Source organism: Terrapene carolina, unplaced genomic scaffold (genome assembly GCF_002925995.2).
Source record: "Terrapene carolina triunguis isolate 2854851 unplaced genomic scaffold, T_m_triunguis-2.0 Scaffold66, whole genome shotgun sequence".
In the NCBI taxonomy this organism is placed as follows: Eukaryota; Metazoa; Chordata; order Testudines; family Emydidae; genus Terrapene; species Terrapene triunguis.
In genome coordinates this window covers 70,210,907-70,236,849 of record NW_020664417.1, presented here as the reverse complement: position 1 = coordinate 70,236,849, position 25,943 = coordinate 70,210,907, and the positions used below count along the sequence as shown (strand labels likewise).

The following is a 25,943-nucleotide window of genomic DNA, read 5'->3' as shown; positions in this document are numbered from 1 at the left end:
CAAACTCATAAGTTGTTCGCCCTCTATAACACAGATAGAGAGATATGCACAGTTGTTTGCTCCCCCAGGTATTAATACATACTCTGAGTAAATTACTAAATAAAAAGCGATTTTATTAAATACAGACAGTAGGATTTAAGTGGTTCAAAGTAGTAACAGACAGAACAAAGTAAGTCACAAGCAAAATAAAATAAAATGCGCAAATCTATGCCTAATCAAACTAAATACAGATAATCTCACCCTCAGAGATGCTTCAGTAAGTTTTTCTCAGACTGGACACCTTCCAGGCCTGGGCACAATTCTTTCCCCTGGTACAGCTCTTGTTCCAGCTTAGGTGTTATCTAGGGGATTCTCCATGATGGCTCCTCTCCCTCTCTGTTCTCTTCCACCCCTTTATATATCTTTTGCATAAGGCGGGAACTCTTTGTCCCTCTGGGTTTTCACCCCCCCTCACTGGAAAAGCACCAGGTTAAAGATGGATTCCAGTTCAGATGACATGATCACATATCACTGCAAGACTTCATTACTCACTTGCCAGCACACACATATACAGGAAGACTCACAGGTAAACACAGTCATCTGCAGACAATGGTCCTTGTTAATGGGAGTCATCAAGATTCCAAACCATCATTAATGGCCCACACTTTACATAATTACAATAGGCCCTCAGAGTTATGTTTTATATTTCTAGTTTTAGATACAAGAGTGGTACATTTATACAAATCAGATGATCATACTCGGTAGATTATAAGCTTCGTAATGATACCTTACAAGAGACCTTTTGCACGAAGCATATCCCATTTGCATTATAGTCACTTATCAAATTTTTATAAAACTATCCCAGTTACATTATATTCACTTATTATCATGTTTTTATAAAACCATATAGACTGCACAACGTCACATCCTCCTACCTTTAGATACTGCCAGAAAAGAGTGTTTTGGTTTTTTAAAGAGGTGGTGGGGGAAATGGAAAAGACAGTTACCTACCTTTCGTAACTGTTGTTCTTCGAGATGTGTTGTTCACGTCCATTACATACTAGGTGTGCGCGCGTTGCGTGCACGGTCATAGGAAACTTTTTCCCTCAGCAGCTCCCGTTGGGCCGGCAGGGGTCCCCCCCCCGCCAGAGCGGCGCTGTGTGTGTGTGGTGTGTATGTGTATATCAATCATCCCTGCGGGCCGACCCTCCCTCAGTTCCTTCTTGCCGGTGACTCCGACAGTGGGGAAGGAGGATGGGAAGTGTAATGGAGGTGAACAACACATCTCGAAGAACAACAGTTACGAAAGGTAGGTAACCGTTTTTTCTTCTTCGAGTGATTGTTCACGTCCATAACACATTAGGTGACTCACAAGCTTACCATTGGAGGAGGGTAGGAGTCAAGTAACGATTGATTGAAGCACAGCCCTGCCGACCACCGCGTCCTCTCTGGTTTGATGATGGACTGCGTAATGGGCTGTGAATGTATGCACCGACGACCAGGTGGCCGCTTTACAGATTTCCTGGAGTGGAACCTGCGCCAAGAAAGCCGCCGAGGATGCTTGGGCCCTAGTCGAGTGAGCCCTGATGGCCGGGGCTGGTACTTTGGTGAGCTCATAGCATGTGCGGATGCAAAGCACAATCCATGATGATAATCGTTGTGCCGAGATAGGCTGGCCTTTCATTCTCTCTGCAATGGCAATGAACAGTTGTGTCGACCTGCGGAATGGCCTGGTCCATTCCAGATAAAATGCCAAGGCTCTACGGACATCAAGGGTATGCAGGCTGCGGTGGCTTGGGTCTGTATGGGGTTTGGGGAAGATCACCAGTAAACAAACATCCTGCCCCATATGAAATTGTGAGACCACTTTAGGGAGGAATTTGGGGTGCGGTCTCAGCTGTACCTTGTCCTTATAAAAAAATTGTATAAGGGGGTTCTGAAGTGAGGGCTCTCAACTCCGATACCCTCCTAGCCGATGTAATGGCCACTAGAAACGCTACCTTCCATGAGAGGTGCATGAGAGAGCAAGAGGCTAGGGGTTCAAAGGGTGGTCCCATGAGTTTAGTTAGGACCAGATTAAGGTTCCATGTAGGGACCGGCAGGCGTGAGTAGGGAAACACCCTTTCCAGCCCCTTGTGGAATCGGACTACTGTGGGGTTGGAAAATACCGAAAAACCCAACTCTCCCAGGTGGAACGCCAATATGGCGGCCAGATGCACTTTAATTGAGGAGGGGGCGAGCCCTTGATGCTTGAGGTGCAGCAAGTAGTCCAGTATTGATGGGATGGAGGCCTGCAGAGGCTGTATGTGATTAGGCTCGCACCAGTGGGAGAACCTCTTCCATTTGGCAAGGTAGGTCGCTCTTGTGGAGGGCTTCCTACTACCAAGGAGAATTTGTTGGACCTGGTGGGAGCACCTATTCTCCGTAGCGTTTAGCCAGAGAGATTCCACGCCATGAGATGTAGCGATGGTAGGTTTGGGTGGAGTAGGCGACCCCGGTCCTGCGTGATGAGGTCTCGGTGCAGAGGTAGGGCAATCGGGGCGGTCAACGACAGTTCCAGCAGGGTTGTAAACCAATGCTGGCGCGGCCACGCCGGTGCGATGAGAATAATTGTCGCTTTGTCCCTGCGGGTCTTGAGCAGGACCCTGTGGATGAGCGGGAATGGTGGGAAGGCGTACCTCAGGCTCCCGCCCCACTGAATCGCGAAGGCATCTGCCAATGAGCCTGGGCTGAGGTTCTGTAATGAACAAAACCGAGGGCATTGGCTGTTGTCCTTGGTGGCGAAGAGATCCACCTGGGGAATACCCCACCTCTGGAAAATTGAACGCAGGACGTCCTTTCTCAGGGTCCATTCGTGCATGTGGTACGACCTGTTGAGGTGGTCTGCTAACCCGTTTTGGACCCCCAGATGATATGCTGCCACCAATTGGACTGAGTGGGCTATACAGAAGTCCCATAGGAGGAGCGCCTCGTGACAGAGGGGAGAAGATCGGGACCCGCCCTGCTTGTTTATGTAGAACATGGCGATAGTGTTGTCAATCAGAACTGACATGCTGTGGCCTTCTATGGTAGCGTGAAAGGTCTGGCAGGCGAGGCGAACTGCCCTTAACTCCTTCACATTGATGTGGAGCAACTTTTCCTCCCTGGACCATAAGCCCTGGGTCCGTAGGTCCCCTAAGTGTGCCCCCCAACCCAGGTCTGACGCATCTGTTACTAGCGTCAGGGTGGGCTGCGGTGCAGCGAAAGGGACCCCTTCGCAAACTTGCTATCAATCGAGCCACCAGCGGAGGGAGTTCGACACCCGAGCTGGGATTGTCACTACCAGGTCCAAGGGATCTCTGCTGGGGCGATACGTTTGGGCTAGCCACAGCTGTAACGGTCTGAGTCTCAGGCGAGCATGTCTGACTACGTGTGTGCAAGCCGCCATGTGTCCCAGGAGTTGCATACAGCATCTGCCTGTGGTCGTGGGAAATTGTTGAATGGAGGTTACGGCTCTTTGAATGGCCAGGAACCTGGGAACTGGAAGACTTGCTCGTGCCTCCACCGAGTCCAGGACTGCCCCTATGAAGTCCAGTCTCTGCGTGGGGATCAGTGAGGACTTGGGCACATTGACCAGTAGACCGAGCTTGTGGAACACCTGTAACGCCAGTGCCACGTGGGAGCGGACCTCATCCTCTGACCTGCCCGCGAGGAGGCAGTCGTCCAAGTACGGTTATACCCGCATTTTTCTTTTTCAAAGAAAATCTGCCACCACGGACATGCATTTCGTGAACACTCGAGGGGCTGTTGCTAGGCCGAAGGGCAAGACCGTAAATTGGAAATGGTGTTGGTTGATGATGAAACACAGGAACCGCCGGTGAGCAGGGCGGATGGCGATGTGAAAGTAAGCATCTTTCATATCGAGGGCAGCGTACCAATCCCCCGGATCCAGGGATGGGATAAAAGCGCCAAGGGAGACCATGCGAAAGCGGGCCTTCACTAAGAATTTGTTTAGTTTGCGAAGGTCCAAAATAGGGCGGAGACCCCCTTTTGCTCTGGGAATAAGGAAATATCTGGAGTAGAACTCTTTCCCTCTTAGGTCTGGAGGGACCTCTTCCACCGCCCCTGCTCTGAGGAGTTCCTGCACCTCCTGTATAAGGAGTTGCTCGTGAGAGGGGTCCCTGAAGAGGGACGGGGATGGGGGGTGGGAGGGAGGGGGGCGAGGAGAACTGAAGGGTGTATCCCACCTCCACCGTGTGAAGAACCCAACGGTCCGATGTTATACGGGACCAAGCACGCTAGAAATGGGACAAACAGTCCCTGAAACATAGGGGAGGATCCAGTATGAGGGTCGGTACGCTGTCCTCGTTCGCAACTTCAAAATCCTTGCTTGTTGCCAGGCTGCGGCTTGCCTTGGCCTTGGTTAGGCGTGTTGTTTCGCCTACGCCTGTTGTCCCTGACCCTTCTGCGGTACGGTTCCTGCCTGGGGCGAGGGTGGTACTGTCTCTGCTGCGGTGGTTGGGGCTTAAAAGGTTTCCTCTGTGTCGCTGGGGTGTGCATTCCCAACGACTTGAGGGTTGCTCAGGAGTCTTTGAGGCTATGTAGCCTGGCATCCATTTGGTCCGAGAACAAGCCTGACCCTTCGAACGGGAGGTCTTGCAAGGTGTTTTGCACCTCTGGTGGAAGGCCTGAAGCCTGTAACCATGCCGAGCGCCTCATCACCACTCCTGACGCGACTGTCCTGGTAGCTGTGTCCGTGGAGTCAAGGGAGGCCTGCAGAGAGGTTTTGGCTACCGCCTTCCCTTTGTCCACTATGGCTGCGAACTCGGGTTGTAAACCCTGGGGCAGGGAGTCCTTAAACTTGGAGACTGATGCCCAAGAATTGAAATTGTGCCTGTTCAGAATCACTTGCTGATTAGCGATCCTTAACTGGAGGCCCCCGGACGAGTAGACCTTTCTACCAAAGAAGTCCAAGCGCTTTGCCTCCTTGGCCTTGGGGGCCGGGGCTTGCTGGCCATGTCGCTCTCGTTCGTTGACCGCAGATACAACCAGCGAACAGGGTGTCGGGTGACAAAAGAGGAAGTCGAACCCTTTGGAGGGGGTGAAGTACTTCCTCTCTACGCCCTTCGCAGTTGGTGCACTGGAGGCCGGTGTTTGCCATACTGTCTTATAATTAGACTGTACCATTTTTATGAGCGGAAGAGCGATTCTGGAGGGGCCTTCAGGGCTTAGGATGTCCACCATGGGATCCTCCTGCTCTACCGTCTCTTCCGCCTGTAACCTCAAATTGAGGGCTACTCGGTGGAGTAGTTCCTGGTGTGCCCGATGGTCAATCGGGTGAGGGCCTGATACTGTCGTGCCCGCCACGGCTTCATCTGGCGAGGAGGAAGAAGTTAAGGCCTTCTGTGCTTCCTCCTCTAACCCTTCCTGCAACTCCTCACTGGCTGGGAACTCCTCTGGAGTCTGTCCAGTTGAGCGGGCCTGAGACGGTACCGGGCTCGGTGCCGTGTCGGCTCTCTCTTGCTCCGGTGGTCTGGAGACCGTGGCCTCCTTGTGAGAGGAGGGGCGCCCCTGCGGGGAGCGGGACCGGTGTCCCGAGGGGCCGGATCTCGAGGCCCTGGACGGGGGGCCTTGCTGGTGGTAGGCCCACGGAGTCCAGAACGGCCACTGTCCTGGCGGGCCCCACTGTGGGTGCCAAGCGACTTGGTGTTCCCTGCTGACTGGTGCCCTGTGGGTATATCTGCTGGAATGGCCCAAGTCTGCCTCAGAAACCACAGACGGTGACCTTGAGGGCCATGGTGGTGCCGGGGGACAGTGCCGGGTTGGAGAGTGGTGCTTCCGTGACCGGGACCAGGATCGGGAGCGGCGCCTTGTCGACCTGGACCGGGACCGGTATCGGTGCCCTCGGGACCGGGAATGACTGCTAGTGGTCGGTCTCGGGGATCGCGTGACTGACACGTCCCGGTGCCTGTTCGAATAAGGAGCCGGGGAACACTGGACCGGTGCCGGGCGCTTGCTAGGGCCAGACGCCTGTGAGGCTCTCTGCGCCGAGGGTAGCCAGGAGTCCACCGAGGCGGAGCTCGACCGGGATCGGCGCTGTGAATGGTGCCGAGATGGTGACCCTGATGGGTGCACCATTGCCGGCTTGCCTCTGGATGGCAGTCTCGGTGTCGGCTCCGGATGCTTGTCTTTGGCCTGGAGGGGGCTCTCCGCGGACAATTCGATGAGGTCTCTTGCTGCCTCAAACGTGTCCGGCGTGGAGGGCTGTTCCAAAAGCTCCTCCAGCCCTTCCTCCTCACTTGATGCGCTTATCCCGGGGCTCAACGGGCCTTTCGGCGCCGCAGCCACTGGCACAGGGATCTGTCCTGGGGCAGCAATGCCCTTGGGCGCACTCGAGGTCTTCACGGGCGCTACCTTTTTATGTGGGGAGCGTCCTCGGGCCTTGGGTTGGCCCTTCGATTTTGTCGGCGAAGACGACCGGTGCCAGGGGTGGTCCTGCTGTTTCGGTGCCGTAGGCTTAGGGTGCCCCACCGGTGCAGGACCACGAACCGATGCCGGGGCACTCCGCACCAAGGCTGATGGTGCCGCAGCCGGATGCGTCGAAGTAGAGGGCTGTAATGCAGCTTCCATGAGTAGCTGCTTAAGTCGAAAGTCTCTCTCTTTCTTAGTCCTGGGCTTGAAGGCCTTACAGATCTTGCAGCGCTCTTTCTGGTGCGATTCCCCCAGGCAACGGAGACACGAGTCGTGGGGATCGCTAATCGGCATACGTTTGCGGCACGTGGCACAAGCCTTGAAGCCTTGGGCGTGCGGCATGCCCCGCCACCCAGGGCCGGTGTTGGGATTTGACCAAACACCTAAAACAAAGGAGCTTAACTATCTACTAAAGAACTGATAACTGCTAACATTAACGCTGATACTACTAACGCTAAGGGACACTCTCAGGCGAGAGATAAGAGTTGTTCCAACGTCGTCACGGACGGTAAGAAGGAACGGAGGGAGGGTCGGGCCCGCAGGGATATATATACGCTAGAGCGGGGTGCCGCTCTGGCAGGGGGGCGGGGGAGACCCCTGCCGGCCCGACGGGAGCCGCTGAGGGAAAACGTTTCCAACATCCGTGCACGCAACGCGCGCACACCTAATGTGTAATGGACGTGAACAAATCACTCGAAGAAGAAGATAAATATCTGGAAAAAATATACCTTTAAATATTTAGATACAAATGTGTAAGAGTAGCTCATCTTTATGTTAATATCTTACAATATTCCCATTTCTCACACCCATACCTTCAACAAGGGAGGACAGGATAAAAGTCTGTTGAAACATCAGGTACACTTTAGGGCTGTGACTAATAGCAAGTTTAATTGCAATTTGTTCTCCTATGCTTTCATATGATGTTGATGGGTAGTTAACACAGAAACTTGCTTTGCTTAGCAAGGGCCCCTGTTCACTGCAAGCTACAAAATTTGATGACCTCTGTTAGCACTACAATCTTATTAGAAACTAAACTTAAACCTTTCACCATCAGTCTTCCCCCAAAATGGTTTTGAAGCTATGGTGACCTGGATGTAGCAAACAAAATGCACCGTCTACACATCATACATTTCCTTGGACAGAAAAAAACCTCCTCAATGATGACCTAATAAAATAAATAAATACAGAACCCCTGGAAGAGGATCCAGGCTCTCTGAGATCAGTCACAGGGATGCTAGCACAAAAATACATCACCCAGGTAGGGTGACCAGATAAGTGTGAAAAATCGGGATTGGGGATGGGGGGCGGGGATTAATAGGAGCCTATATAAGAAAAAGACCCAAAAATCGGGACCGTCCCTATAAAATCAAGACATTTGGTCACTCTACACCCAGGGCCTGACAATGTTTTGCTAAGACTTGCTCACTTTTACTCACCTCTAATAACTTTCAAGACTGGAATTCAGAAATGTGGGATGTGTTTTTGTAAATACAGGGCTGATTAAAAAATATGAAGCATGGATTTTTTTCCCCCATGCAAAGCTCTTTATAGAAATAAATATACTATCAAGGAGCTATATTTAGGTTTATCAATTTAGAAACTACAGATATAGAACCATTGTGGGGTTTTGTGTGTCAACCAAGAAATCCTTTGCATGTCAGCTCTGGTCCTCTGTAGCAGAGCACCTATTAAACAGTTACCCAGATCTGTCCTAGTTGGGAAGGGCTGCAGAACAAGAATACAGGTAGGTAAAGGAGGCTACAATTTCTAAGATGTCACTTGTTCCCAGTGCTCACTTCCACTCCTTCACCAGTAACAGTGGACCTTGAGATTGCTAGTACCTTTCATAACCAAGTTTCTAGAAGCACTGTTCAGTGGGCGTGTTCATTAAGGGCATTTTTGTACCCACACCCCAGACACATGCTGCTAGTGCAGGGATCAGCAACCTTTGGCACGTGGCCCACCAGGGTAAGCACCCTGGCGGGCCGGGCTGGTTTGTTTACCTGCTGCGTCCACAAGTTCGGACGATCGGGGCTCCCACTGGCTGCGGTTTGCCATTCCAGGCCAATGGGGGCTGCGGGAAGCGGCGCGGGCTGAGGGATGTGCTGGCCGCTGCTTCCCACCGCCCCCGTTGGTCTGGAGCGGTGAACCGCAGCCAGTGGGAGCCGTGATCGGCCGAATCTGCGGACACGGATGGTAAACAAACCGGCCCGCCAGGGGCTTTCCCTGGCAGGCCACGTGCCAAAGGTTGCCGATCCCTGTGTTAGTGGGTCAAATATTTGTCAGATCTAGCTAAACAGGATTATTTTCTGCTTAAATAAAGGCCTCCATATTGCCCGACAAGAAAATCCTCTCATGTGATTGTTTTATGGGAGTCATTTCAGTTGCTTTCAGAATTCGAGATGAACAACTTTGCCTCAAGTAGAAGGTAAAATAGAAAAACAAGATCTTTGTAGCCTTTTGAGAATGTTATGATTAATGAACATTGGGGTGTTTTCCAAGGATATTAAAATTTATCCATGGGCAAGGGTTCTCTATTCCAGCGAAGTAAGAAACGGAGAAAGCAGAGGAGCACAGGGAGCGTGAGGGGTTGGGCCTGAAAAGATCCTAACATTTTGAAAACGGGTACCACGATTGTTAGATTCAACTTCTCAGTGCACCTTTTCTTTTTAAACTACATTATGAGAAAAACAAAAACACTGTCACCCTACAGAACAAGACTTGCAACATTGCTAAAAATCCTAGTTTTCGACCTACACGTTCACAACACACAGAATGCCCTGTTTCTATAAGACTAAAGATATGCAGAAACTAGGGTCCTTCCACTCTGCAGACAGGATTCTTCTGAGCAGGTGCAGTTTGAAATATACAAGAATACTATTCTCTGAAGCATTACAAGGACAAACAATCTTGCAGTTTTCCATCTGCCCCTTCACAGTAAGGGAGTCACTCACCCACAAACCAGAACAAAGCTGGTAGGTCTCATTTTATTACTAGTACTTGGCACATGAGTAGTGCTTTTCATCTTCAGACCCCCTTAACAAAAGGGAAATCACATTAATCAATCTTCACAACATCCGTGTGGTAGATAAGGGATGATTGCTTACCTCCAAACGCTGCTTTTCTGAAGATGTTATCTTTCAGGATTCTCACTCATGGCTCTTAGCGCTTTAGCGAAAGGCCAGCAGTACTTCCTGCACAAATCTGATGACAAGGGGTTGTAGACACACTGCTCAGCTTTTTGACTAATTCTTGATAGTCAGAAACAGCCACCAAGAGTAACAATGGAGTTAGCCTTTAAACTGGATTCTGACAGGTGAAGGGGACAGGCAAGCAGTTTAGAAACAGAATCACAGATTAGGGTTGGAAGAGACCTCGGGAGGACATCTAGTCCAACCCCCTGCTCAAAGCAGGACCAACCCCAACTAAATCATCCCAGCCAGGGCTTTGTCAAGCCAGGCCTTAAAAACCTCTAAGAACGGAGATTCTACCACCTCCCTAGGTAACCCATTCCAATGCTTCACCACCCTCCTAGTGAAATAGTTTTTTCTAATATCCAACCTAGACCTCCTCCACTGCAACTTGAGACCATTGCTCCTTGTTCTGTCATCTGCCACCACTGAGAATAGCCTAGTTCCATCCTCTTTGGAACCCTCCTTCAGGTAGTTGAAGGCTGCTATTAAATCCCCCTCACTCTTCTCTTCTGCAGACTAAACAAACCCAGTTCCCTCAGCCTCTCCTCATAAGTCGTGTGCCCCAGTCCCCTAATCATTTTCGTTGCCCTCCGTTGGATTCTCTTCAATTTGTCCACATCCTTTCTGTAGTGGGGGCCCCCCAAAACTGGATGCTATACTCCAGATGTGGCCTCACCAGTGCCGAATAGAGGGGAATAATCACTTCCCTTGATCTGCTGGCAATGCTCCTACTAATGCAGCCCAATATGCCGTTAGCCTTCTTGGCAACAAGGGCACACCGTTGACTCATATCCAGCTTCTCGTCCAATGTAATCCCCAGGTCCTTTTCTGCAGAACTGCCACTTAGCCAGTAAGTCCCCAGCCTATAGCGGTGCATTAGACTCTTCCATCCTAAAGTCTCTGCAGTTGTCCTTGTTGAACCTCATCAGATTTCTTTTGGCCCAATCCTCCAATTTGTCTAGGTCACTCTGAACCCTATCCCTATGCTCCAGCGTATCTACTTCTCCCTCCAGCTTAGCGTCATCCACGAACTTATTGAGGGTGCAATCCATCCCATCATCCAGGTCATCAATGAACATGTTGAAGAAAACCAGCCCCAGGACTGACCACTGGGGTACTCTGCTTGATACTGGCTGCCAACTAGACATCAAGCCATTGATCACTACCTGTTGAGCCCGATGATCTAGCCAGCTTTCTATCCACCTTATAGTCCATTCATCCAATCCATACTTCTTTAACTTGCTGGCAAGAATACTGTGGGAGACCGTATCAAAAGCTTTGCTAAAGTCAAGGTATATCACATTCACCACTTTCCTCATATCCACAGAGCCAGTTATCTCATCATAGAAGGCAATCAGGTTGGTCAGGCATGACTTGCCCTTGGTGAATCCATGTTGACTGTTCCTAATCACCTTCCTCTCCTCCAAGTGTTTCATTAGTCAGAGTCCCTTAGCCGCAAAAGAGGGTATCTCTTGTCCCCTGCACTGATCACTCATGTTTGGGTGTGGTGTGAGCTCCAAGTTGTGAATCTTGGATGCTGCTATATTGTAGTGTCCAGCCCAGTGGTCTCCATGCTTGTCAGGGCTTCCTCTGCTGGGTTTCACCTACTCCTCCAGCCTGGCTATGGGAGTGCCTTAGCCTGCTCTGTGGGCCAATATCCCAGCTCTGGGTTAAGGCTGTGTTTAGACCTACTCCCTGCAGCAACAGCACGTGCTTGCTGCCCAAACCCAGTCTTATCCCAGCAACACCCCTCTGCCACCCAAGTAGCCTATAGTCAACCAATCCCGTCCCCAGTGAGGCAGAGCTAAGCTCCATTTGTGGAGTGGCACTTTCCTTCTCCAACGGGAAGCAGCCTGGCAATGGGAAGGCAGGAGTGGGATTCTGACCCAGTCCTCTGGCCAACCAGATCTGAGACAGAGGAGCCAGCTCCCCTCTCTGCCCTCTAATCTAAAGTTAAAGGAGGAGGTAAACATGGAGGGGTGTCCCTTCCACATGCTGACATGCATATGTGGAACGGCAGCTCCACAGGTGTCACTAACACAATAGAGCCAGTAAACTCAAAATAGAAGTTGACATGTGGTTTTAATTCACTCCCGTGCACATAGGCAGCATTTACAGTACATTTAAATCTTTAGCCCTTAAAATGTACTTCCTTCTAAGCGCTGTTTTCTAACCTTCCTGCATACGTTATTTTCAGCATTCTTCTCACTTTTCTGTAGACCATTTTGAAGGGAAGTATTGTGCAGTGTTGCCAAAACTTATGAGTTTATCACAAGTCTCACCATATTTGGTGTTTTTTCCTAAAATGGCAGCTCCTGGAGTCAAGTGGTTCTATGAACATCTCAGTTACCATTTTAAAATTTAAATTTTTAAAAGGAAGTTTTAAGCTCTGTAGGTTGCAGAAAAAATGTGACCTGAGTGAAGTTTAGAGACTCAAAACAAAAAGGAACCCATAATTTGTTATTTTTAAAAGTCAAGATTTCTAAGCCAATCTCGTGATTTTTTTAGGCCTGAGTTGATTTTTGAACATTTGGGGATATGGATTGGGATTTCACCTCTGGAATTTAAAAGGGATATGAATTTAGGTTATTTAAATGGTAAATTACAGTAGATACTGAGAAGGAAAAGCTGTTAATATGAATGTTAGGCACCAGGAGGGACTGATGACTGACTAAAATGGGGATTCTCAAACTCTCAATAGAGTGGGCTACACCTTAGAGAGACTGTTTCATGGACACCTTTCATTTGGGCTCACCCAGACCACCTTTCCTCCTATCTGTGCTCACGTAATATCCCAGGGGGGAAAAAAAAAAAAAAAAAAAAAAAAACAAAAATAACAGACAACAGGAAAATATTCATGTATTTTCGCCTGTCTTCAGTGCACTAGATGTTTTGCCCTTTTTGAGAAGTTACAATGGTTATTTTTGTTCTTCATTTCAACACACCCTCCCATTTCTTGTATTTCTCAGTAGAAACCAAGATCCATCCTCGTGCAACTGACAACTCTCTGCAGACCAACAAGTACTCTGTTGAGCACAGTATCTGAACCTCTGGCCTAAAATAAGTATAAGCAATTAGTACAGCTCCCCACTGAAACCCTCCCAAAACCAGGAGGGCATGCAACTGGAAAGAGCACCTAAGTAACTGGTATACACTCAACACATTCCTAAGCCCCCTTTGACACCATGATGCCCCCATTGTTCACCTGTTTTAGGACCCAACTATAAGAAACAAATGAAGAAGGCAATCTCAACTCTCATTATCCTTGTTGATTTCAGTTTAGGTAAAATGATAGGCATAACCATTTGCTCTGTTTATTAATGATAGCTCAGATATTTCAGGAGTTAACATGTTTAAAAGAAAGCACGAGTCACTGAAGACTTCATGGTCTTCCAATGTGAATTGGAATGTCCACTTGAGTATCAGATTTTGTTTTATTGACATCAATATAATTAAGAGTTTGAATTCTCACAAAATAGTTTATATATGATGCCAACTAAAACAGAAAAAGCCTACCTGTTTCCTTTTTTCAGGAGGAAGAGAGGGATCCCCATCCTACAAATAAAGAGATGCATTTTATCAGCAGCTTATTTCGGAAATCGGTAACCATATAATCTTTGCGGCTCTGAGCCTTTAACACACCAGAATGTATCTGAACCAATAGTTTTCAAAAATTAGGTTTCAAAAAGTTGCAGTTCGATTAAAGACACTTCCAAGAATCTTCTGAAGTTAACATGAACTGGAAAGTTAAGATTTATTTACTGCATTGTTCTCCATGGCATAACACTGCAGTCAGTTTTTAAATGGTAGCGTGACTTTTAGACTAATCTCCTTGGGATTGGAACAGTCTTTGTTTGTGCCTTATATACAGTCTTGGCAGAATTTAATGTTTTTTTTAATCAATTAATTAATTTTCTTCAATTAACTATTTTTATTTTTACAGTTGCAGGAAATTAAGGGGAGCAGGTTAGGGGTTAGGGCAGCACTGACAGCAGGGCTACAGAGGGGTTCCACTGCAGAGCTGCAGGATGCTCTCTGTGCTGTCGAGGGGCCCAAGACACTGGGTGCAAGGTGCGGAGGAGGCTGCAGTCCTGGTTTGGCAGAGCACAGATCTCCGGGCAGGGCTGCCAGGACGACGACTAGCCACTCAATGCGGGGGAGGAGGGAGATCACCCCACGCTGAATGGCTCCGTCCCTGGGCAAGAGCCATTCAGCAGTGAGGTGGCCTCTCCCATGGCCAGAGGCTTGTCCTTCTCCTTACAGCTCTGGCCAGAGGTCTTTGCTCTGCCCGCCAGGACCTGTGTGTTCCTCGCACCTTGCATCTGCGGAGGTCCAGTGTTACCGGCCCATTGTCACGGCTCCACTCACTCACTCACTCCTTTGACAGCAGGACTGCAGAGGGCTCTGTGCTGCCACAGGGCCAGTGACACCAATCCCTGCAGGCACAAGGTGCAGAGGGGAGGTTGAACCTACAGCAACTGTTACCATCATCGGTTTCAGAGTGGCAGCTGAAACCGACATTTACCAACATCTGTCGATTTAAATCGAATCCTGCCAAGCCTACTTTTATAGCGCCAAGTACATCAGTGCTTAACAAATAAATAATGGTGGAATTGGGATCATACCACCTGGAAGTAATATAGCAAACAATTAATTTTTACAGCACACACTGCACTCACAAAAGGAAAACACTTTTTAAATTCAGGTTCATTCTTGCCCAAATCACTACAATGTTCATAAGGTAACATACAATCAGCTCCCGGTATTTCTTTTTCAGTGACTGGTGACGTTCCCGCAGCTGATTGGCCATAAGCTTGTACTGGTCTCTCTCCTGTTGACATGTGTCTAGTTCCTTGGAAAGTATCAGCAATGCTTCTTTTTTACTTTCTAGCTTTCTTTTACATATGAGATACTGCAAGAGAGAAAAGGGAAAGTAATCGGACAAAGCATTAATTCACAAGACCGTGTTGACCTGAGAAAACTAAGTTTGCATTCTTTAAGAAAATATTTTAAGAGCAATTTATCTGTAAGGGTTTAGAGGTTTGTGTATGTGTCTTTCTAGGTTAAAACTGTAGACTTTAATATACTAGAATCACTGGGAAAGTATTTGCTGGACAAGAGAATCCTAAAATCAACTCTTAGGGTCAAATTATTCCAGCAGTTTCAAGTCACAGAGTTTCCTGGCCATTTTTCCCCTACACACCATCCACAGAAGCAGCTAGGTAATTCCACAGCTTAACCTTGATGGTGGTTTTTTGGGCATATAGTAAAACGTTTTTAAAGAATTCCCAATCATCATTACCTAAATTACCATTAATTTTTAGTTCTGTAATTAGTTCCTCTATCTGTCAAGACTAGGTCTAATATAGAATTCCCTGGTATCGGTTGCAACACTTCTTGAGTTAGGAAATTGTCATCCATAATATTTAGAAATTCCAAGCATTTTTTTAATATTGGCACTATGAGACCTCAAGCATGTAGACTGAAGTTCTCCATAATCACACAGCTTTTTTCCCCCCTACACACAATAGATATGTGCATAAGGAGCTGGTCATCCAAATCACATTAGGGAGCAGAACATCTGTAGCAGACACCAAGTAATACCCCATCTTATGCTTTATCTGTTTGGACATTGATTCTGCATGCTTACAGATCATTCTCTTTTGAGTTATCAGGGACTTAGAAACAGGTAATGCCATTTTTGGCAGAGTGCCACTCCCCTCCCCTTTCCCCCACTTGATCCTTCCTAAATAGGTTTTAACAATTGATTGTAACATCCCTATCATGGGAATCATCAAACCAGGTTTCTGAAATACCAGCGAGATCAAATTTATGCTAATAAATGAGCAATTCCAATTCCTCTTGTTTGTTACTACCCAGGTTCCTAGCACTGGTGTACAGGCCGTTAAAGTTATGTACTAGTCATAACTTTCCCTTGAGCCCCTGATATTAAGAGAAAAAGTGGGAGAAAGTGTATGTATATATTATATATGCATTTATCATGCTTTTCTGCCATATCTGAATTTTAATTCTCAATAGACCAGTGGTTCTCAAACTAGGGCCGCCGCTTGTTCAGGGAAAGCCCCCGGCAGGCCGGGCCGGTTTGTTTATCTGCCGCGACCACAGGTTCAGCCGATCACAGCTCCCAGTGGCCACGGTTCGCAGCTCCAGGACAATGGGAGCTGCAGGAAGCGGCGCGGGCCAAGGGACAAACTGGCCGCTGCTTCCTGCTGCCCCCATTGGCCTGGAGCAGGGGACCGCAGCAACTGTGAGCTGCGATCGGCCGAACCTGCGGACGCAGCAGGTAAACAAACCAGCCCGACCCGCCAGGGGCTTTCCCTGAACAAGCAGTGGCCCCAGTCTGAGAACGGTTACCTCTGTTCCCCTAAAAACCAACCCAGGGTCACACTTGTATTAGTTTTATTACGATGCCGCTGTTGGGTCAGATAGAAAAGAGATGGAGCTTATTCATACACGCACACATTCACTCATGCACCCACACACTTACACCGGCGGAGAGTTACTGGAGACAGCATGGAGACCGAGAAGCCGAAGCGTGGTAGATCTGGTGTGTCCGCCTGCGGTCACGGATCCAGGCTGCTGAGCAGGTCAAGGAGCAGCAGCTGCTTGTGTGCATGTCTGCTTCCTTTTTCTGGAACTGGGCAGCTCCTGTCACGTACACTGAGTTTTCCTTCTGTGTCCATCACCGAGAAGCATTCCCGGACCAGTTCCTTTCATGCATACCAGGTTGTTCTTCTCTTTACAGCACTTCGTGATTGCCTTCTCAGGGCAGATTATATCAGACACACCTGGCTCTGGGCTCCTTTCTCCTTGCAGCTCCTCTCCGCCCAGTCCCACATACACTCCCTTGTTCACACTCTCTCTGAGGGATGGGATATTACAAAGCTTGGAAGTTCATACAAGTGGTAAGGTTACAGAGCTTGCAAAGGTTACAAAACTTAAAAGGCTATGCTAACAATACCTGAAGTTACGAAGTCTGCAAAAAGGTTGCAGAACTTAATGATACAAATTACAGATCTTACAATTGCATTTGAGCAGAGGCTTTACATAACAAGAAACACTGGTTTAGACAACTTGCTTCAGTTTTTACAATGTGCTGTCAGACTCTCTCACCAAACACATGAGAGGATGTCTGTGAAGAAGTGTTATATTTCTACTGCACATACTGTAAAACTTGATATTATTCACATATAGGAGATGTGGTACTAAATAGATTTTGAATTTGTCCTGTAAGAGACCAAACATCATAGCATTCATGAAAACAATTTATAGTTTCATTATATACTCTGACAAGAATACTTTGTCATTATGGGCTCTTATACAAAGCAACAGCATCAGCACTTCCATACTGTTCAAGTCAGTGTAGTTCTTCAGGACAAAAATCATTACTAATATATACTACTTGCCTGGAATTGACTTACTTAACTTCAATTTAAAATGAGTAAGGAAAAGGTTGGGGGACTGTTTGATACAGCTAATGTCTTCCAAAAATGGCAAATGCTTAGTTGCGAAACCAAAAGGGAAATGAAAAGCAATTCCAAGAAGGATTTGAGCTCCTGGAGAGGACACTTCCACCTTGGATTAATTTTATTCCTGGCAGCAAAGAAGTTGAAACACTGCCATAAAGGTTCTGGATTATGATGCCTTAGCATAAGCCTCATGAAAGCAACTGTACCTCTCTACTTGTGTCCTTAATGACACCTTGAAAGTGGCAAATCCCTGGTAAAAACCCAGAAAGGCATCCAGAATCTAAAACTTAATGCTGTCAGAGTTACTCTAATGATAGCGTAAACAATTCTAAATTTCAACAAACAATTCTGCTCATCCATTTCTAGTTTCTTTCCCACCCCACTTTAAAGCCAACCAAAAGTAAGGGATATCTGTGCAAGATTATGAATTGCTACTTGGAAGTAACATCACAAGCCAAAAGTTATGACTTCAGGTGAATAAAGCTGTTGGAATAGAAAACCATCCTACTAATAGAAATGTTTTCATACATAAAGGTATAACATATCCCTAATAAAGGAAAAAGATAAATAGAAGGGATTAAAACAATACTAAATATGAGATCTGAGAATTATCTATGAAGGGCCTTTCAAAGTTATCTATAAAAGTCTGCCTCCAACAGTCTTGCTGATAAATCACTTGAATTTCAAACCTTTTCTTTATGAAGGATTCTTCTTTGAAGAGCTCCCTTTCCTTTATTCAAATGTTCTCATATACGTAAGCCCCACAGATTCCCTCCCCAAATAATTACTAGCTACCAGAAATGGCAATTGGACAGGTACATTAATACATATAAAAGTGAAAGCAAACACAAAATTCCTTGTAAAAAAAGTCCCCATGCTCATTTATTGACCAGGAACAAGGGGACTGACACATGCAGTCAGCCTGATGTGGATCATAGAACTGGTTATGCAATGTGTATAATGAGAGGGGAACAGCAATTGAGCACCTCATATCAGATGTTCACAATGAGCAACTACCTCCAAGCACTATTACTGGCTGGGTAGAACCAGCGTTAAGATTCAGGCCTTCAGACCATAAGATGGAATTACAAAGAAAGATTTGTTAGTTACAAGAGCTACATGGTAGCCTGTAACTATACTGCAGTACAAATGCAGGCTTTCAACCAGTAAATATAGATCAAATGCTAAACAAAAATAGATCCTGCCATCCATGTCAGGCCTCCATTAGGAGTATATTCAGAGCATGAAAGAACATGTCACCTTTTATGGGAAGTAGGTAATTTTCCCTAATCAATTAGGCTGGCAGTCAGTGACTGAACCATGGACAGATGGTGACAACTGTGTTCAGGGTCCAAATGAAAAGGCATCACAATCTCCTCCACACACACAGTGAATTGTACTCTGACTTAGTGAATTATATACTGATGAAGAGCCATACATCAAAAGGTGGCCTGATATTTTTATGTAGGCATTTTTACCTTCTAAATGGATTTAAAAAATAATATGGGGTTTGCTTCTGTGGACTTATGATTTCAAAAGAAAAAAAAAATCTACAGTAATAGCCTATTCTGCTAAGTTTGATGATTCTCCAAAACGGATTCTCCAGAACTATGTTCCCAATTCTAATCTATTCGTTATAAGGTGAAAAACAAATTATATCAAGACAGAATTCAAAGTAGGCATGCCAGACGCTATGATATGCATATGCTTTTTACCAATGAAAAAAGGAATTAATAATGGCCATAAAGTGAATGAGGCCAACTGAACACCAAAAGAGGAGGGTATTTAAGGAAATAATGGGGCCCTGTTGAAATCTGCATATCTGAACAAATGAGACCAGAACCAGTATGGTGCCAATTAAGAGAGAAAACAACACAGACTTGAATATTCTGGTTTAAACAAAGCAAGAAATGGGTGATTTTTAAGTGTGGTCTGTAGAAAAAATATCTAATAGCTGCTTCTGTTTACATGAATGCCAGAGGTTTCCTCTTCTCAAGCGGAAGAAAAAAGGTTACGTACAGTATGCCGTACAATCAGTGAGATATGAACAAAATTACAGAATTAATGTATTGTAGACAGTGAAATATTTTATATCACACACACACACACAAAATCACATCTCTTCTGAATGGTTATATTAAATTGTTTTTTAAAATCTAAGAAAGCTTTCTTTTCAATGGAAGCTAAAACCAACAAAACAGGAAGTTACCCATGAACCTGATTGCGTACCTTCAATCTAAAAAGCTAAAGCGTACAGCTTTCCTTATTTGCCTAGTGACTTATCTACCAATTAACTGTTATCTGCAATAAAGCAAATGATAATTGCTACAAGGCAGATCATAATAATTAAAAGGAATATATATGACAAACTACTTTATTGCCTGAACTGCTTTACTACCTGATAATTTCTTTAGTGAAACCGAATAAGAGACTGATATTACAGGAGAGTGGAATTGTGCCAAGGTGACCCTCTCTACATCAAACACTTACTATTTGTCCATAGCTATTTTTAGTGACAAATCTGGTTAGATCTCATCAGCTACTGTACAGACATGGTCTAATAATCCGATGAAGCTGGGACACTGTCAAGGTTTTAGATTTTTACAAAAATGCATGACAAGTTCATATCACAAAATAGTTTAGAAACTTGTCTATATTGCATTTGTATAAATGACTGGCTTATACCTTGGTATTTCCCTTCTTGCCATTATTTCCACATCAAATCACCAACTTGCTGAGAGCAAGAGTAATGAAAACATCTCTAACCTCTGCTTATGAATCACTGTGGACTGCATTCTATGTATTGTCAACACTCTGGAATCAGTGCAACTCCTAATTTTTGGTAGGAACTCAATGGTACTATAAAAAGATCTTGAAACTTTTCTTCTTCCACTGCTATTTCCATTCTTGAGAGCTGAAACTATATAATCAGATCTTTTGGACAAGAAGTCCAGATCACTAATATTTCACTCCCTCAAATATTAATGCCTTTATCTTCACAACCCCCTGCTCCCATGAGGTATTTCAGAAATGGGGAACTGAGAGACTGAAAGATTAATGCCAAAATTTCCAAAAATATCCATTGATTTTGGGTATCTTAATGATGGAGTAACCTTTGAGTTGCCATGGGGCTGACTTTTCACAGGTCAGCACTGGCTTCTCCCGTGACTTCACTTGCAATGTTGAGTGCTCAGCACACCTGAAAATTAGGCTTTAGGTATCTAGTTGGGTCTGAGGAACACTATCAGTAGCTACCTGTGACAATTCTGGTTTAAGTGACTTTCCCAGCATCACATACGAAGTCTGTGACAAAGCCAAAGATAGAAAACAGTTCTTCTGGGTTTCAGTCAATTGCTTTACCCATTAGACAATCCTTTTTCTTCCTGCAGTTCCTTCTTCCTTCACTATAAACCAGGGATCAGCAACCTTTCGCACGCAGCCCGTCAGAGAAATCCGTTGGCGGGCCGGGACGGTTTGTTTATCTGCAGCATCCGCAGGTTCGGCCAATCGCAGCTCCCACTTGCCGTGGTTTGCCGTTCCAGGCCAATGGGGACTGTGGGAAGCAGCGCCCAGCACATCCCTCGGCCCACACACCAATTCCCGCAGCCCCCATTGGCCTGGAACCACAAACCACAGCCAGTGGGAGCTGCAATTGGCCGAACCGGCGGACGCTGCAGGTAAACAAACCGTCCCGGCCCGCCAGCGGATTTCCCTGAAGGGCCGCATGCCAAAGGTTGCCGATCCCTGCTATACGCTTTCCAGCTGATGGAGTACACGAGGTAGGGGTTCTATAGGCTCACTGTGGATCAGAGTTTAGTCACAGTTACTTGAATCACTGAACACTATTTGTCCTAGTCTACATTGCCTTAACCAGAGGTCAGCATCATGTAATTTGATTTCATTTTTCAAAGTCATATTCAAAGAGCATATTTTGTAATGTAGACAAGCCCTTAAGGGATTTACAGTCTTTGCGTCAGATCTTATTACCCATGTTCAGCCTTCTTGTGGTACCCATTGGATACTTTTTTCCTGTTCTGGACTATAGAGATACAGTATTCACCTCTTTCACCCCTCTTGCTTCCCCAGTATCCAACTGTCTGTACTGCCCAAGAAATGTGGCAGCCAGTGCGGTAACCACCCTGACAGTTAGGAAGTTTTTCCTCATGTCCAACCTAAACCACCCTTGGTGCAATTTAAGCCCATTACTTCTTGTCCTATCCTCAGAGGTTAAGGAGAATAATTTTTCTCCCTCCTCCTCGTAACAACATTTTATGTATTTGAAAACGGTTATGTCCCTCCTTAGTCTTTTCTTCTCCAGACTAAAGAAAACCAATTTCTTCAATCTTCCCTTATAGGGCATGTTTTACCTTTAATCATTTTTGTTGCTCTTCTCTGGACTTTCTCCAATTTGTCCACATCTTTCCTGAGATGTGGCATTCAGAACGGGACACAATACTCCAATGAGGTCTAATCAGCACAGAGCAGAAGAATTACTTCTCGTATTTTGCTTACAACACTCCTGCTAATACATCCGAGAATGACGTTTGCTTTTTTTGTGTTACATAGTTCACTCATATTTAGCTTGTGATCCACAATGACCCCCAGACCTTTTTCTGCAGTACTCCTTCCTAGGCAGTCATTACCCATTTTGTATGTATACAACTGATTATTCTTTCCCAAGTGGAGTACTTTGCATTTGTCCTTATTGAATTTCATCCTATTTACTTCAGACCATTTCTCCAGTTTGTCCAGATCACTTTGAATTTTAATCCTATCCTGCAAAGAACTTGCAACCACTCCCAGGTTGGTATCGTCTGCAAACTTTATAAGTCTATTCTCTATGCCATTATTTAAATCATTGATGAAGATACTGAACAGAACTAGACCCAGAACCGACCCTTTTGGGACTCCACTCATTATGCCCATCCAGCTTGACTGTGAACCACTGAGAACGACTTTCTTGGAACAGTTTTCAACCCAGTTATACACCCTCCTTATAGTAGTTCCATCTAGATTGTATTTCCGTAGTTTATTTATGAGACGGTCATACAAGACAGTATCAAAAGCCTTACTAAAGTCAAGATATACTACATACTGTATACTGCTTCCCCACCATCCACCAGACTTGTTACACTGTCAAAGAAAGCTAGCTGTTACTTATCACCTTATTATCTTGTAGGTGTTCGCAAACTGATTGCTTAATTATTTGCTCCATTATTTTTCCAAGCTCACTGGTCTGTAATTCCCCAGGCTGTCCTTATACCCCTTTTTATAGATTGGCACTATATTTGCCCTTTTCCAGTCCTCTGGAATCTCTTCCATGACTTTTCAAAGATAATTGCTAATGGCTCAGATATCTCCTCAGTCAGCTCCTTGAGTATTCTAGGATGTATTTCATCAGGCCCTGGTGACCTAAAGACATCTAACTTGTCTAAGTATTTTTAACTTGTTCTTTCCCTATTTTAGCCTCTAATCCTACCTCATTTTCAGTGGCATTCAGTATGTTAGACTTCCTATCGCTACTAACCTTTTTGGTGAAAACTGAAACAAACAAAAATCATTTAACATTTCTGCCATTTCCACATTTTCTGTTATTGTTTTTTCCCCCCTTCACTGAATAGTGGACCTACCATGTCCTTGGTCTTCCTCTTGCTTCTAATGTATTTGTAGAATGTTTTCTTGTTACTCTTTATATCTCTAGCTATTTTATTCTCGTTTTGTGCCTTGGCTTTTCTAATTTTGTCCCTACATACTTATTTGTTTATATTCATCCTTTGCAATTTCACCTAATATAAGCCAAGTTTAAATCAATTTAAGACAGTACACACACGGTTTTGTACTGATTTAAGTAAACTGATTTTTAAACTCGTTTTAGTTAAACCAGAGGAACTTTTGTGAACAAAAGGCTTAAGTGACTTGCCTAAGTTCACAGGAAATCTGTGATAGAACTGCAAACTGAATCTTGATCTTCCAAGTCTGAAGGCAGCGCCACTGCCAGCAGCAACACAGCAGTAAGGATGGCATGATATGGTAGTGCCACCCTTACTTTGTGCTGCAGCCTTCAGAGCTGGGCCCTGCCTAGCAGCCGCCACTCTCCAACTACCCAGCTCTGAAGGGAGCACAGAAGTAAGGGTGGCAATATCATGACCCCTCTACAATCACCTTGTGCCTCCCCCACCACGACTCCCTTTTGGGCTGGAACCCCGAGTTTGAGAAATGCTGGTCTCTCCTGTGAAATCTGTATAGTATAGGTTAAAAGTACACAAAAGACCAGATTTCACGGGGGAGACCAGATTTCACGGTCCATGACGTTTTATGGCCGTGAATTTGGTAGGGCCCTAACCATAGCCTAAACTTGGTATGATCAATGAGGCTCTGCATGGGCACAAGGGCTCATCCACATGGGTTTAATTTCAGGATCAGAGCCCTTGCAGTTTGTAGGCTAAAATATTTTGGAGGTCTGATGAGCAAAATAAAGTCATGAGTGTTTTTAAGAAGTCCAGGGACATTTCCCTCCACCATAATTTAAAAAAAACCCTTTCTGTCCCCATCCCCCATGTTCCCCCAAGACTGATGAGAAAAATTCTGTCCTGATACTTCATACTGTATAAAAACCAGAAGAATTGAGAAAATGCATATTTCAGTCTTCCAGCTTATTGTGTATTTGACACAGCATTGTGTGCGCTGACAGACCCCAATCCTGGAAGTAGCTTAATTAGCATAGATCCCCATGCTCACACAAATTCCCACTGATGTCACTGGAAGTTGTCACAGCTTCATGGCTGTGTGTTGGAGTATTGCTTGCAAGATTAGGGCCTTAGACCACAATCTTGCAATGTTATGCATGCAGAGCCCCAGTGAAATCAGTGGGTTCACCCACATGAATCATATTGTAAGATTGGGAACTTTCAAACAGCAGCAGGAGAGAGAAGAGTTTTTTGTTTTTGTAAACAGGAAAATGTGCTTGTAAAACAGCAAAGGTTGTGGGCATGATACAGTGGCAGTGTACTACCTGATACTACTTTTAACTCACTTGCTAGAACCTAAATACATTTCAAGTTGATGTCTATGTGGTTGCCTGCTAGTTTTGGGTTTGTGCATGTGTTACCAATTGTTTAAAAAAAAAAAAAAAAGTAACAGGCTGTTAAGTGTAGATAGTTCAGAGGTTTGTATAAGGCATGTAAAACAGAAATAATATTTCTCATTTAATATTGAATTGTTACTTCTACCTATTGAGGCTACAGGCCCAAATCTTTGTCTACCGTAAAGACGGTTTTGCACAACTTAAGTGCCCAATTCTTCTAAAGTTGATGTCTAAAGCCTTGCATTTGCAATAAGATTAGAACAAAAACTAGAGTCTATTTTGTCTCAAACATGAACAAAGCTGTGTATACATACTATTGGCTACAACAGCATGCTTATGTTCAAGTGCAATCCACTCTCCACCTTTGTTTTCTGTTGACACTATCTAAAAGCTTAAAGCAATTTAAGGCCTAGGATCCCAATGCTGCAATTCGATCTGTGCACAGGTGAACCCCTATGACTCTTTGACTGGCAATTACAGGATCGGTACCTAAGTAAGAACTGCCTTCTGGTAGTAATCAGGAAGTTGGTTTATGCAAGGAAAAACAAATTTAAAGTTTGGGCCCAAAGCAACTTGTGACAATGTCATTTACAGCTGTGCTATCCAGTGCCAATGTTTAACATGCGACACACACCGGATAGGAGGCAGTGCACCATGAAGTTTCACATTGTATAAACTTCTGAAGGATGCCTAGCAGTTACACATGAAGAGTGAGGGGGCAAGGAACATCCACAAGCCAGCCAAATGACTTAAACATTGTGGAGCTTGCCTTCCTGTGCCTGTAGAGCGCCCACCTTGAGAAGCTATCACCAACCAAGTCATCACAAACTTTTAAAAGAAGTGTCATTGAAAGGAACACATTCCTTATTCTACAGGCGTGGCTCCACGTCCGGCAGTCCATACATGGTCACTGCAGTGTTTTGGGTCCGCACCGGACGGTTTCTAGCTTTGAAGTGCTTTGGGAAAGAAGGTGCAAACCAAAGGCCAAGGATCAGCAATCCTGGGGCTGGCTGTCACGTGGTGGCACACACCCATTAGGATCAGGAATACGAGCAACACCCAGGCTCCGCTCCACTAGCTGTTACTGCAGCACCTGCGGCGCTGCCTGCTGCACTCCAGGCTATTCCTTTGGAACCGGCTCAGCTCGGGGCCGGAACCATTCGGCTCACCGGGGGCGGGAGCCAGCATCGCCTGACGCCGGCCCACGTCCAGGCCTGCTCAGAGCTCCCGGCTTTGCCCCCCTGCAGCGCTCGCGGGCGGGTTCCCTTCCCCCCGCCCCGCACGGGCACCGGTCGGGATCCCCCCGCGGAGCACAGCGCCGAGGCCAGGCGCCGGCAGTTGCTCCCTCCGGGGCCCCGGACCGCTCCCCCGGCCCGGCCCCCCGCCGAGGCCGCCTCACCTCGCCCACCAGCCCCTGCCAGTCGCTCTCCGTGCGATTGAAGCTCATGGCTGCGCGGCAAGTGGAGCGCCCCGGAACACCTCACCGCCTCCAGGGCCGGGCAGCGCCAGCGCTACGTGGGCTCGGCGGAGCCGCCTGCGCGGGAGGCGGAGCCTCCTCCGCCACCTGCCGGGCCGGAGTCGCCCCCGGCATCCCGGTACGGGCTGCTCAGCCCCGCCCCCTACATCCTGGTACGAGGCTGCCCAGCCCCGCCCCCTCCGGCTTGGCCCCCGCTCCGCCTCCTGGCACCGCCTAACTAGCCCCGCCCCTCCGGCCCGGCCTGCCCCGCCCCCTACCGCCCGGCCCCG

The 25,943-nt window shown here is 46.4% G+C and overlaps 1 protein-coding gene across 1 annotated transcript in view; it reads right to left on the bottom strand.

Moving 5' to 3' along the window:
* CCDC149 (coiled-coil domain containing 149) overlaps nt 1-25,828 on the bottom strand; it is a 76,160-nt gene extending 50,332 nt beyond the window's left edge. Inside the window, exons 1-3 of the mRNA XM_024202197.3 lie at nt 25,597-25,828; nt 14,374-14,535; nt 13,140-13,178 (exon numbers count right to left, since the gene is read on the bottom strand). Coding sequence (XP_024057965.1) covers nt 13,140-13,178; nt 14,374-14,535; nt 25,597-25,644 — 249 coding nt within the window. The 5' untranslated portion in view covers nt 25,645-25,828. The remainder of the gene's footprint in view (nt 1-13,139; nt 13,179-14,373; nt 14,536-25,596) is intronic.
* Nucleotides 25,829-25,943: the final 115 nt, after the last annotated feature.